The following is a 14,270-nucleotide window of genomic DNA, read 5'->3' on the forward strand; positions in this document are numbered from 1 at the left end:
CACACATCGATCCACCACTAACCAGCTAGCAGGTAACCACGGCGAGTGCAGGAAACAATGCTGCAAGTGAGACTCGAACAAAAGGCAACAAATGTCACGTCTTAGATATTGTCCTACTCCTGCAAACAGAGCAGGTAATAAGGAGAGCATTGTGAGCTTTGTTTCCACTTTGGTTACTGCTGATGTCTCTTAGCATGCAGAAACAGAGGGCATCTTAAAGGAATATTCTGCTGTAAATCTGTCTATTGACTCATGGATGTTCTGATTGGTTTGTAACTGCTGCTTTGGGAGAACTTATTTCAAAGCAATAAAAAGAAGAGTAAACTAATTAAAACTCCAATCCAACTCACAATTAATATCTTTAAAAAAAGAAAACAATCATAAAACAGAAGAACAAAAGATAAAAGGAAATTAAATGCTACAAGGGGTATTAAATCAATCAAATTTCATTAAACTTGCAGACAGTGCCATTAATAAGTAAAGAAAGGAAGGAGTATGGTTTTGATTTATATAAAGTGGCATAGGGTTAGAAGGAGAAGCTCTTTTATGTAGCCAACTTTTATTTATTTATTTATTTATTTATTTATTTATTTAAGACAAGGAAAGATTAAAACAAAAAAACTCAAACCACTCTCTTCAGGATGATACACTCTCATACTGATTTAGATAGCCAGTAAGTTAGAAAGAAAAGTCCTTTTTTGGGGGTAAAACCAATGAAACCCTCTAAGTAAGTAACACAGGGGAAAAACAAATAAAAACTTGAAGATTTAATTACTTTTCATCTATTTAAAAAAAGGTGGCTCCCCTGAATTGTGTATTTCAAGCGTCTTAAAATGGTATACAAAAAAAGAAATGCATAAAACCTTTTTGTTTTTGGAGCCAATAGCCTACAGGTCTGTACTCCATCGGACCAGTTTCAGACACCAGCCACTTTTGTATTTCACAAATAAACTCATAAAAGTTGGAATAAGAATCTTAAAAAAGCAATTTTATGGTCATGTAATGACTAAAGGCTGCCACCAGCTTTCAGCTGTGATGTTTTTGAATTTGACAAATTTATCTGAAGACTATGTGGTGGAATATTCAGAACTATATATTTGGTCCAGCAGGGTCAAAGGCTGTCGACACACTAGTCGATTTTCAAAAGGTTTCAAAAACATTAGAGACCACAGATATTAGCACGTTTTAACCAATGTTTGATAAAATACTCCAAACACACAGATGCATCCAACACTGCCACAATTTCTGCCCACACATTTTCAGTGTTGGCCCCATTAGTCAGGGAATATTATCAGATATTTGGCTGATTTAGAAATTGCTAACTTAATTGATTGTAAAAGATGAAAGAGACCAAAGATAAGCAGACAGTTTCAGACAGTTTTTAACATCCTTTAAACAGACACTAGATCTGTGATTCTCAGCTGCATTAGCCTGAGTATCCACTACCAACATGTTCATGAAGAGTCAGGACTTAAATTTCTGAACATTTTAGAGCCTATCAGATTTATTCAATGTAAAGTCAGTGCAGTTTGGACCCCAGGAGGTAAAGGTAATGTAACAAAACAATGAAACAGATCAGTGCATCATCAACATGCTGTAAAAGCAGTTCATGGGCTTTTTTAAAGGTATAATTTATTTTATAGAGAAAGACAGTGGATAGAAACAGAAACGGAGATGAGATAGTGGGGGTGACTAACCCTAACCCTGCAGGAAAGGACTGATGGGATGGATTTGAACCCGGGCCACCCATGTACATGGGGTGCAACCTAACCACTGGGCCAGTGGTTCTCAACCTTTTTTCCTTAGGTCCCCTTCACTCGAATGCAAGAAAAACTAACCCCAACATCAATTTGAGTTGTTTTCATTTACAAAATTACATACATACTTGACAGAAAATATCTATCAATCAACTATCCATTGTTATAAGGTTGTATTAGGGCCACTCTTGAAAAAGAAATAATGTTGAGGATTTGTTAATTTTTGAGCAAAAAAAAAAACATTGATATTCTCAAGTTTTAAAAGTTGTTATTTTACCAGAAAAAAAAAATATTCCTTTAAAAGTTGTAAAGGTAAGTGAACCAAACGTAGTATTTTTATTTTCAAAGGCAACAAAATTGAAAATCCAACCACTATTTTCAGTTTGGTTTCCTCAAAATTTTTGTCTTAACACTGTGGAAAATGTAGAATTTTAAAATGTAAAATTTTTGAGTGTGGATAGTCAAAATTTAAGACTTTTTAAACAGGGAAATTCTGAGTTTGTTTCTTGTAAATAAACAACTTTCTAATCTTAAAAACCTTGATTTTTTCCCCCGCTTAAAATGCTGAGTTATTTGCTTAAAAATGAACAGATTCCCTTCATTTTTTAAATCTTTTAGGCCACCAGAGTGTCCAGTTCATGGACTTTTTGATGCAGGTTTTTTTTTTTTTTTTTTACCAGGCTTCCTTCTGAAAATTGCTTCATGACCCACTTTCAGGTCCAGACCCACCTGTTGAGAATCACTGTATTAGATGATTCAAGCAGACTGCAATTTCTGCAATTTCTGCCACAATTTCACAATAAAAAACCTCACAGAAACATCAAATATGACCTCAGAAGTAAAACAAATACGAGCTATGATAAAAGTCATTGGCAGTATTATGATTTGTCTTGAATGAGATTTTATAAAGGCAGTCAGGTTGCTGCCTTAATTTCACTAGCTTAGATGGCAATTGTGTTAGCGTTTTCTGCTGTGTTTGTGAACTGTAAAAGTACACAACATCCAGTTGCTGACACTTTTTATTCCTTATGTTCTGTATATGACACAATGTCAGTACTTTTAGTAATTATTATTTTCATTGGCTTGCAGAGCCTTTAAGTTTTCTAAGGGTTATGCAATACTTATAAGAATTACTTAGCTTAAGAAAAACAGTGAAATTCAGCCAACCATTTCTAGTGCAAGAATTAAAGGTTTACATCCACGTCTCAAACTCTTCAGAGCCTCCTTCCAAACCAGCAGGAGTTGAACATCCTAATCCCAGAAGACAGATTTGCATCAGAGTAAAGCTTTCATATAAAATGCTCTCTCATTCCCAAATGCATCTTTTCTACCAGGATCCCTCCATCCAGCATCTCAGCACAGGGAATCCTCTGGAGCCTCCCCACCTCTCTCCTCCTCTCTGATCCAATCCTGGATCCTTTAATCCCACCAGGATGGCATCCAGATCATGATATCCTGGAAATCTTATTAACAAGGATTTCTGTGTTTTCCTCTTTTTCTCCCTCCCATTCTCTCTTTTGGACTTCACCGCTTTCTGTTATGGTGTAACTCCCCCCCCCACCCCTTTACTACCAAAACCTCCTCACCTGGGAAATCTTCATCCCTCTTCATGGCCTCCTACCATCTTTTCCCCCGGGGAAGTGGCCGCATGACTTACCGGGACATGTACGAGATGCTTCGCGACATGTCTCCGCCGCTAGGTTTGGGAAAGAAATGCCCCCCTCGAGTGGCGTACAAGGTAGAATCACTCCTTCCTCCACTGTTTTCCTCACTGCTGGTTCCCTGCTTCCACCTGTCAAACATCTTCAGGCTTTTGTCAATGTGTCGCTGTCGGTATTGTCTGTCCTGCTGTTGTGTTGTTCTTTCTGTGTCTGTGTGAAGCTTTTTGGCCTTGTTGTGCACTAAGGGTTTTTTTGTACACTCTGTTCCTCTACTGGGATTCTGCGGCAATCATGATAAAAATAGATGGAGAGCTAAACAGAAGCAACGTGTGATGTGCCTCCACAAAATCAGCTATCAAAATACCAGCTAGTAGAAAACAGGGATAGTCACAATTTAGAACTTTTTAAACTTAAACACTACCCTGCAAAAACAGGGTTCTTGATTCCAATCCCTAGCCAAGTTTTCTACTGTGGGAGATAGAAATACTCTGTGATTTGTCAGTTTTGTGTCCCATTGCATGCAATGCATTAGTTAAGGGAGTATATCTTCATTTAGGTGCATGCTCTCAAGCACCATAGATGCCAACAGTCTGTCTGAAATGATGAAATGTTTTCTCAGGGCAAAGCAGTATTTCCACAGACTGACAAGCAACGCTCCTGTGTCAGTTCCTAATGTAGTGAACTTCACTAACATTGAGCATAAAGATAAGGTTTGTCAACACTACAGATTCTTTATTAACCTCTCTGAAATCCAGAGTTGAAACTGGATATACAGTGTTTAAAACAAACCATAAATAACTTCTGTTTTCTTGTCACCTTGAAGGAAAAGCCTCAGAATCAGTCTGGATAAATGCCACTAAATTTTACGCAGAGATTCGTGTCTCAGGGATAAATACAGACTGACTTTGGAGATTTTTCATTTAGCTTCACCCTCTGGGTGACATATTTAGTTCAGAGTGAGATGTCGTGACAACTCTTTGATGGATAACTACAGTTACTCATGTCAACCTTGGGGCAAAGGGACAGCAAAAGGTCAAGTTTTTAATTTATCCATTGCTTTGGTTTGTGAAGTTTCTGCAGAACTACAACTACAACTGATATTACCCTTTGCTCCAGATGTTGGTTGTTTTGTATGTTAGCTTATCTACATTATAATAGTGGCAGCGATGTTGAACATTGTGAGGAAACGATATAGAATAGAATATTAGAATAGATAATTGAAAATTATCAGTACTAAAGGCAAATAATGTACATAGCCAGGCTTAAGAAAGTTTACAAAGGAAGCATTTATAAATCTTTAGCTCAAAAAGCCTGCTCTAGCCAATTTAGCATCCCAGGCAAGATTATGATGTGATTCCCCCTTGCACCTTAAAGAAAATGTATAAAATCATGATCATCAATGTTCAAATAGTGCTTTTTCTTAGTCTTGTTTTTGCTAATTTGCATGCCACAATGCAACCCATAAATCCACTACAGACCTGATTCCAGATAGAGATTATTTAATATCTGATATAGATCTATATCTGAAAGTATTTTTTATATGAGGACATCATGGGCTTTTTGGTGGTCACAGCCCAAACCCTAGTGAGGCGGTTGTCAAGATTTGTTAGTACTTGGTGGATGATCAAGAAAAGAAAATGAGCACCACTAGTTACAAACTGAGCAGTGATACTGAGGTTAAAGACTTGGAAACTTGTAGACTTGTATGACTTGTATGCCCTGAGATTATCAAAATTAGATTTGCAAAATATCAACTAAGTTGGCAATTAAACAATGAAACAGTAGAAACATCTACACAAACATGCAGGAAGCTGCAGGAATTTGTCCCAACCTGTGGACTGTTGACAGCTTTACACCTTTGTTCGACACTTGATGAAATGTAGAAAAGAAAAGAAAATTTTAAAAATACAAACAGAGAGCAAAATGACTACATATACCTCCTCTAAGTTATGTATAATATTTGTATTATCTAAAATTCAGGGGACATATGATTTGAGTCTTTTATTTTTGGGAAATAAATTTTTAGTTATTTTTAGTAAAATCAAAATTTATTGTGTCATTTATTGCTACTGCAACCCTTGCTAATGTGTAAGTTAGAGAAAAAAAGATAGTGTTTATTTTTTACTGATTTTGTTGAAATTCATCATTTTATCAGGGATTCTAGAGAAATCTGTGTTCTCCTTTCAGTCATTTGAAATTTGAAATGTATGCCCAAAATCAAATTAACAATTTCTATCATTAAAAGCTCAAATAGTAGCAAGTATTAGTTGTAGTAAAAAAAAACTTGACACAAAATCAAACTTGCAATTGTAAAAAAATGTTTCTTTTTGCTCATGCCTCCCCCTTTTTTTTCCTTAGAGTGCAAAAATCACTGTAACAGGCACAGCCAGATATCTCAGAAACCTGTTTCACAAATTTCACTGAAATGAGGTGTAAATTTTGGCAAAGTAACAGGAGCTTTAGTTCAGGGACTCTGGATTTCGATGTGAATCAGAACATCCTCTCAACACTTACAAACGCTCTCACCATCTTCTCATCAGCTCCTGGCATGACAACCTTGCACATTTATCCCACGATTACGTGTAAACGTGTGGAGTGGGAGTCAGAAATACTGCCCAACACTCCTCAGCTTGTCTCTTTGCCAGCTGCTTACCTTTTAGCAGAGGAAGATGCAGACTTAATGGGAGCATTTCTAGTGCAAGCACAGCTGTCCAAATGAATCATATTTAAAGCAGCTCTGCCCCAGTTGTAAATGTCTCAGTGTGACGTGGTCACATCTCCAAATATAACTCGACTTTCTGTGAATCAGCAGAGAAATATGTAAAACAAAGACACATTTAGAGCAGCAGTGCACGTTTTTACACATTTCTACTTCTGTTATTCACCATCCCACTTGATTTCAGAGAGGTCCAAAGTGTGCCTGTGTAAGTTGACTCCCATTCGTTCCTCCATAGCAGATTTGTTTTGTTGCCATGATGTCATAACCATCCAAGATAGGCTCAGACCCATTTCTAGCTTTTGCCCCTGACCCTTGTTTTTCCAGTGCCCCCTTGTCCCTTGAAAAAGTTCCCAGGGGTAATGGGGAAATTTTCCTCTAATAAATGGAATAAACTATAGGACCATAATGCATTGGAACAGCAATACATTATTGGATTGTTGTTAATTTGTTAATCTTGTAGATGATTAGTAAGGTGTTCTTGAAAATGTCTCATAGCACTCAACTTGGAGTATAACTCTTAGCAATGTGTTTGAAGGGTCGTGAAGCCCTAGCACATCCCTCTGCCCCGCCAGGAATTCTTGTCCTAGGAGAGGTTTCACTCAAACTAGCATTCAACAAGGTTTATTTTATTAACTTTATACTCCCTGTTTTTAAAAACAAAAAGTAGCCTAACAAAGGTGAAAAGCCCGTCTGTCTGGTCAGTGTCGTTACGTATTCCAGCAAGTTTTGCTCAGTAGCGACCACTCACAATACACTGTAAAAGGGGTGAATTTTCATGCATGTAAGGACTTACTGAGTGTGTGCCAGTGGCATCTGCATGATTTTGTAGCACTGACAATGGGTGTTGTAGCACTTTAAATTTGTTTGTAAGTTATAAGCAGCAGCCAACTTTTCAGATTAAATAAAAGTATCAAAAGAGTGGCTTGTACTCCAGCTTTTTAATTGTATTTTTATATCCAAAGCAGCTTCTTTTTCTGTGGTTAAGCTAATGAAATTACTGTACTTTTGATTTATCAGAAGTTCTTTATTTACCTTTGAAATGAAAGCAGGTTTTTGTCTGAGTAGAAAGTAAAGTACCCGTATCTTAAGACAATACAAATTATGGGGTGAAAGCATAACGAAGAATAGTTGAGAAAATCTCCAAGGTTAATCGTTAACCTTAGATGGGTAATTCCATAGAGAAAGTAAGTTAACTGAACCTCCTGGAAAGTGTAAATGTTACTTTAACCAGGGATCATTGGATGTGAGTCATTTTGTACATGCACTCCTGCATAATTCTTAATGTTTGTCAGTGTTAAATGCTGTTTTTTCACAGATGTAGTAGTTCAAAGGTGTTTCTTACCTGTAAATGTACTTTATTTATATATCCCTCTAGGACAACCCAAAGGTGAACAAAGTGCTTTACAAAACTCAAATAGCATTAAAAACACACAGCACAAATCAAGTGCATAAAATAAAAAATGAAATATAAATACAGACTTGAAGGATAAATGTGTCACCCCACTACTAGGTATTAAAAGCCATCATGAATGATTAAGTTTTAAGTTTTGATTTGAGCTGAATAGGCTCAGTTACCCCCGTGTTTTTGACCTGGGCTCTTCCAACAAAAGTTGGTTGGGAGCACTTAATGCCGTGTCGTGGTCAAAAACAGTTGTGATCTCACTAAGTCATGGTTTCAGACCGGACTCATGCAGCACTCATTTAAATAATACATCTAAAAATGAACATAATAATAGTTCTTAACTTTATAATGGTGTTAAACACTGTCTTTTTTTAGTCTCTTACCACTAAGCCATGGCTTCAGACCGCACTAGTGTCATAGTGCAACACTCACTTAAATAATACATTTAAAAATGAGCTTAAAAATGCTTCATTTGCTACATTTGTGTCCTTTACACCTGTGGTGTTTAAAACCTGTTTTTCCTTGTCTGACTTCATCAGGGATGTGAATTATCTCAAATTAATCCAGAATTGCAGACTTACCAACCTGATGTGGCTGACGTGAACTATTGATACCAGTAAAAGTTTCATAAGCCTGTTTAGAAATAGAAAGCAACAAGCAATATTAGCTAGTTGTGGTTATAAGCAGACTGTCATGCACTTTGAAATCCAGCAAATTGTTAGCCACCAGCTAACAGCACAGCTAGTGACCTTTTAACTAAAACCAAGGCGTGGTGATGTGAGATGTTAAGATTCTGACTTGGCTTTGCATCTGCTTTGAAATGAGTAAGGTTTTGTCCACCTCCTTTAACAACAAACAACTGACATTATTATTATGTAAATACTGATACTGGCTAATAAAGTTAGTCAAAGTATGCTATCTTTTACTGTGGAAATCACTGGACCCTCATTCAGTGACAAAAGGCACACCCAGATGTCTTTCAAGGTTCACGTAGTACACAATATAATGCAGCATTGTTATTTACAATTTAACATAATAATAAAGATAAATGTGGAAAGAGGGTGTGAGACTTTTGAAAACTGAAAAGCTATCAGTAGCAATGAACGAAGGGCATGGAGATAGGTTGTGGGAATCAAATGTTTTTTGGTCACAAGTATTTAGATAGCTGGTTTGCTTGGTCCCAGGATTTAAAGTAGAGATATAAGGATTTTCTGCAGTGCCAATGGAGACTTTGAATGAGGAAATGTTCTCATGGAGCCCGGGCTGCAGGCAGAGCTCTGTAGCTGATTATGTTCCTTGTTAGCCTCCTGTCCTAATGAAGCTACCTTCCCCAGATAGTCATAACCATCCTTGTTTCCTGCTCATACCCAGTTTTGTGTTCTGTCTTCAGGCTAGGCTTCACTCTCTCCTTTGAATGGTCTTTTTCTTCACCCTCTCCAGGGATTTGTGTCCCCTCTTCTTCTTCCTCTAACACCACCGTGTGTACTTACTTCTGCGTTTGTGTGTTAAGTCTTTGTCTGCCGGCGTATCTCTTTTCCATGCTGGCGTTTTGATGATGTGTTTGTCTGGTGCTCATGTCTGCAGCTTCCTCTGCTCTCTGTTTCTTTGAAAAGATGCAAGACTTTACATGCGAGGATGCTTTCCAGTTGAGCCCCCCCCCCCCGCGCTCCTGTTCACTGCCTCTCATCTCTCCATCCCCTACTCCATATTGTTATGCTCCCTGAGTGAGCATAATTTCTCTTTTCCCTCATCTCGCCTTGAAGAAAATGGGAACCATCAACCACAGTTTTCCTTTCCTGACAAATGTTACTGATGTTTGACACTCAGGCATCCCAGTCCTTCTATTTCCTTTTTTTCTGCCTCAATTCTGCATGCATATTTGTATGAATCATGTTATAGCAGCAATGATCCACACGACCTGTAATGTGTGATATTATTCTGTTCACTTTTTACTGTGTGAGCCAATGCCTGATTCATTTCAAGTGTTGTAGGCATAGAAATGCCCTTTGGGCAGTGAAAGATGAAGCTTATCCTGCTTAGTAATAGCAGTTGAAAATAGATTTATGTTTGATTTTAATGTTCAAAGTCTGACCTTCAAATGTTAGGGGATAAAGTGTAGAGGAAATAAAGAAAAGCTCTAGGTGTTATTTTTTAGTTTTCATTTTTCTTTAATCTAACAGTCCAAAACATGAAGATATGACATTGGCGTTAAAGTTTTCTACTTTGTTTATTTATAGTCATATAAAACAGAAATAGAGAGGCAAATCCTCACATTAAAGGAAAGAGAACCTGCAAATGTTTTGATTGTTCTGCTTGAAAAGTGGCTTCTTTAACCCTACAAGTAAGAGGATCTTATGTTTGTGTTTGGAAACAGTGCATTTAAGAAAAAAAATTATGTTGACCCCTGAAGAATTATTTTTTTAGAACTTCACTGCATTAAAGTATCTTAAAGGATTGGTCCATTTATTCTATTTTAACTCTACCATAATTGTTCATTTTTCCTTTTCTTCCTCTCTGTAATGACAGCAAAGTCATTGACATTGCCTTCGCTGTTAGTTTATTTCTACTTTGTTTATTTATTCAACACATTCAAGATAAATATATTAATCAAATGTATTATTGCTAGGCCTTCTCAAATAAAGGGCCTGTTCAACTTTTATTTCCATCCCCAAATCTGAGGCTTCTTCTTGCCTGTACTGAAGGTTTGTTAGCCAGGACCCAACATGAGTAATATACATACAAACCACTGCTCTTCTACCCTCGACTTTAGTCTCATCTCAGACCACTAATGCCTTTAAATCACTGCTGCTTCAATTAAAAATGAATCTGCAATACATTAAAATTAAAGCCCACATGGAGACAACTGATTCAATAATTACAACAGGAAAACAGTTTCATTCTCAGTGTATTATCACTACAATAGACAGTTTGATGGATAGCTTTACGGGTTCTACCATCCTACCTTTACCTGTAATGTACATTATTTTCAGTGACATCGAGATGCAGCGTGTGAAAGCCGAACATGTTCACTGACTTTACAAATGCACAGCCATGCTTGTTAGTCAGATTTAAGCTTTTAGCTGGGGTGTGCTGTGCTTGTGGTGGATTTGCAGCAGTGTCATAGCAACAGCAGAAGCCATAAACAGCACAGAGATCTCTGCAGTTATCTGATCAGCGTTGTTAGCTTACACTGCAAAAATTTACATCTAACTAGTGCAAATTTGTAGGACTTATAAGGCTTTCTAAAATGAAAAAGGCTGTCACAAAAATCTACTTGTCAGGATATAAAAGCATACAAAGGTGGTTTCTGTTTCTTTAAAATTGAAATTTGATTTTTTAAAAATATTTCTCAGATGAAAACAACAGGATTACTAGTTTGATGACGTTTTTCAAATGTAAGATTACAATCAAACAACTCCTAAATTTTTTGCAACAGGTGTAATGTTATTAATAATGGAAACAGCAGATTGCAGCACTTTCTCTGTGATGTGATAAGTATGTCATTTTTGTTATCATTTAATTGAAAGTCACCTGACATGCAGCAGCTCTTCACATCATCCAAACAACTTTTCATGGTACCCAGCTTACCCAGGTCCAATGGATTTACTGGTGTAGCTGAGTATCATCTGCATAGAAGTGAAAGGAAATGCCATGTCTTTCAATAATGTGCCCCAGGGGCAGCATATACAGAATCCTGATTTAACAAGGAAATCAAGCATTTGCAGGCTCTGGGTATTCGAATGTGAGGATTTTAACTTGTTCTCTGTCTTAGTGAAATAGCCATGACCATGTCTCTGTGACATTACACTCTGGGTGGGAAACTCAAACGCTGTTATAATGTTGTAAGGTTCTGTTTCTGGCTGTATATCATATAAATGTCAAGATTCTGACTGTTTTAATTCATGGTTTACTGACTTGTGATTTAAAGACAAAGTGGATCCTAAAAATCATGTTAATATAGAATACATGCCTTTTCTAATGTATCTGTCATTGTCAGGCATAAATGTTTACAAGAAAGTGACTGAACGCCTAAGTTATCTTTGGTATGGTGGGTAATCCAAAGGTATAAGACAATTTTTATAAAAAAAATATTCAAGATGAGGGCCACTTTGTCAACTCTTGCCTTTAGTGTATTAAAGTTAGTGGGAAAAAAAACAATGAAGGTCAAGATATCACAGCTTTCTGTTAGCTGAAAAGGCAAATAGCCAATAACTGTAGTGGATTATTTGGTTGCCAGTCAGATTTTTACGGGGGCGCTGGTTGGCTCCAGATACTACTGGCTACAGCACCGTTCTGCAGAGAGGGGAGATGCTGACAGCCCATCTACACTTTCAGATACTAAACAAAAGCAAACTCTATGAGGCTGCCTAACCTTGTAGGAGTGTTAGTGCTTAAAGATAATCAGTGTAATATTGTGTGTAAATAGGGCCTTGAGATAGTGGAGTAAATGAGTGCCTTCTCTGCCATTTTTGCCGCTGTAATCCTTTTGTCTTCATTCATTTGGGCATTATGGCTCAAGGCTGTTTCCAGTATGGTCACAATTTGTATTGTTGTCTCTATTTTCTCATGGAAAAGTATGTCAATGCATTCTTCTTGACAAAATGTTTACAGTAATAACAAAGCAAACATCCAGCATTGAAACAAAAATGCAACAGAGTTGAGCACAAGCTTCATGTTCTAATGAGGGCCATATTTCAATTTCATTTCACACTTGCCCCATGAGCCGTACGTTGGACACTCCTGGGGTGCTCAAACATGTTTCTTAGCATCTCATGTGGACTAATCTATCCCTGGATTTTCTGTATCCATTGTCCTTGTTTGGTTTTTCAGTCAGGAAGAAAATGTAATAAAAGCAGCTGTCAGTCTTGTTTAAAATAGCAAACAACCTGAAATATTGCAACATTTGAGTTTCCCACCCTCATTCGAAATAAAGACTATTGTAGATGAAATATCTTTGGGTTTTAGGATGTCAGTGGTTTTTTGTGCATTGTAAAATATCAAACAGTTGTCCTAAAATATGTCTAGTCATTCCCAAACACATCCACATTCACTGAGCTGTTGATTGTTTATTTTTAATTCATGGCCCCTCCTCTTTGATTCCTCTCTCAGCGTTTGGTGAAAATGAACATGCCCATCGCTGAAGACAGCACCGTCCACTTCACCTCCACCCTCATGGCTCTTATCCGCACTGCCCTGGAAATCAAACTAGCTTCTGGTAAGAGACTAAAAACTACTAAATCCAAATCCCTGCAGTCAAACTGACAGCTCAGATGTTAATGTGAATGGCAGTGAACACTGTGATGCACATTTGATGTGACATATTTTTTGTGGGCGTGTCCCCAGGGGTCCTGGCGCAGCATTTGTGCGACGCTGACCTGAAGAGGGAGATAAACCGAGTGTGGCCAAGTCTGCCGCAGAAGACTGTTGACCTGTTGGTGACACCTCCGAAATGTGAGCTGCAGCTTTAATTTGGTTACTCTAAGCCCAGTTTGTTTGTCACTTTACTTCTTTTGCATCTTTTTGAATATTCCTTTTTTGATCTGCTTATCGAGCTGCACTTTCTGTAATAGTAGAGGAGAGTTTAGAGCCAGACATGAGAGAAATACAAGAGGGGTTTTCTCATTTTCTTATCCTTCATTTTTTTTATATTAAACCAGTCTGTAACTACACAAAGGACAAAAAGTTGGGTAGCATACTAATGTGCACATATTAACCCTGGACTGAGGAAGATTTTGCAGCATGCATAATGTCCTAGAAATCCCTGTAGTACCATAAGACATCAGCACCAATACTAAAAAAACGTATGTTAGACTTCAAATGAGCCTCTATGTCCAAAATGTATTGTCTAGTGCAGTGGTTCTCAACCTTTTCAGGCTGCGACCCCCAAAATAAAGGTGCCAGCGACCGGGGACCCCCACTGTACCTGAAGGTGGCTGAACACAGCCATGCACATTCAAGAATAGTTGTGCAGACAAGGCTGCCCATTAGGAGGAAAAAGTGAGAGAGCTTTCTGGGGCCCAGCCAGTCTGGGGGCCAGCAAAATCATGGTCCATTGTCAAGTTAAAGACCCTGTAAAGTGAAATCAAAAGTTTTTTGTCTTAACACTCTAGATGTGTTGGAATATGGTTGCTGTAAACATCTGAAAACACCGAGATCTACATGTGACTGAATTCTGGATTGAGGCCACTTCACCTCTTTCCTGGCTTGGTTTCATGTGGGGGGGGGGCAATATGTGGGCTCTTGATGTCATGAGCCCACAGTAGGGAATGACCCCGCCCCTTTAACACTACAATATTGTGGAAGGAAGCAGTCACCTGGAGCAGGGACTTCTGGGATTATTTTGTGCAGAGGAATTCACTCTTGTACCGTTCTATAATGTTAATGTTTTATTGCAAAGTTATAGTTATGCATGTTTTGTTTATTGGTTCATGTTTTTAAGGGAAAATATTTTTCCAAGTATGACACCATGAGTGAGGGGGTTAATGCTGCAGACTAACCTGCCTGTGTGTAACTTATCTGTGGTTCTGAATCAAAGATAGCTGCTCATGCTTACTGCATGAGGGCTTGTTAAACTCATTCAACTCATTTATGAGCCACTCCTCATCACAGTCTGCAACAATCTAAAATCACAGAGCAGTTCATCTCAGTAGAGTCTGTTGGTCTGTACTGAGCCACAGTGGTCTATGGATCATTTAAAGCATCATAGCAGAGATTTGAACAGACTTTGTCTC

At 37.8% G+C, this 14,270-nt stretch overlaps 1 protein-coding gene across 3 annotated transcripts in view; it reads left to right on the plus strand.

The window, feature by feature from the left end:
* Positions 1 to 14,270, plus strand: part of cacna1bb (calcium channel, voltage-dependent, N type, alpha 1B subunit, b) — a 245,563-nt gene that overhangs the window by 210,098 nt on the left and 21,195 nt on the right. For all 3 annotated transcript variants that reach the window (XM_041810708.1, XM_041810710.1, XM_041810709.1), the window contains 3 exons: positions 3,399 to 3,495; positions 12,649 to 12,754; positions 12,883 to 12,990. In XM_041810708.1, coding sequence (XP_041666642.1) covers positions 3,399 to 3,495; positions 12,649 to 12,754; positions 12,883 to 12,990 — 311 coding nt within the window. The remainder of the gene's footprint in view (positions 1 to 3,398; positions 3,496 to 12,648; positions 12,755 to 12,882; positions 12,991 to 14,270) is intronic.

Source organism: Cheilinus undulatus, linkage group 17 (assembly GCF_018320785.1).
Source record: "Cheilinus undulatus linkage group 17, ASM1832078v1, whole genome shotgun sequence".
NCBI classification, from domain to species: domain Eukaryota; kingdom Metazoa; phylum Chordata; class Actinopteri; order Labriformes; family Labridae; genus Cheilinus; species Cheilinus undulatus.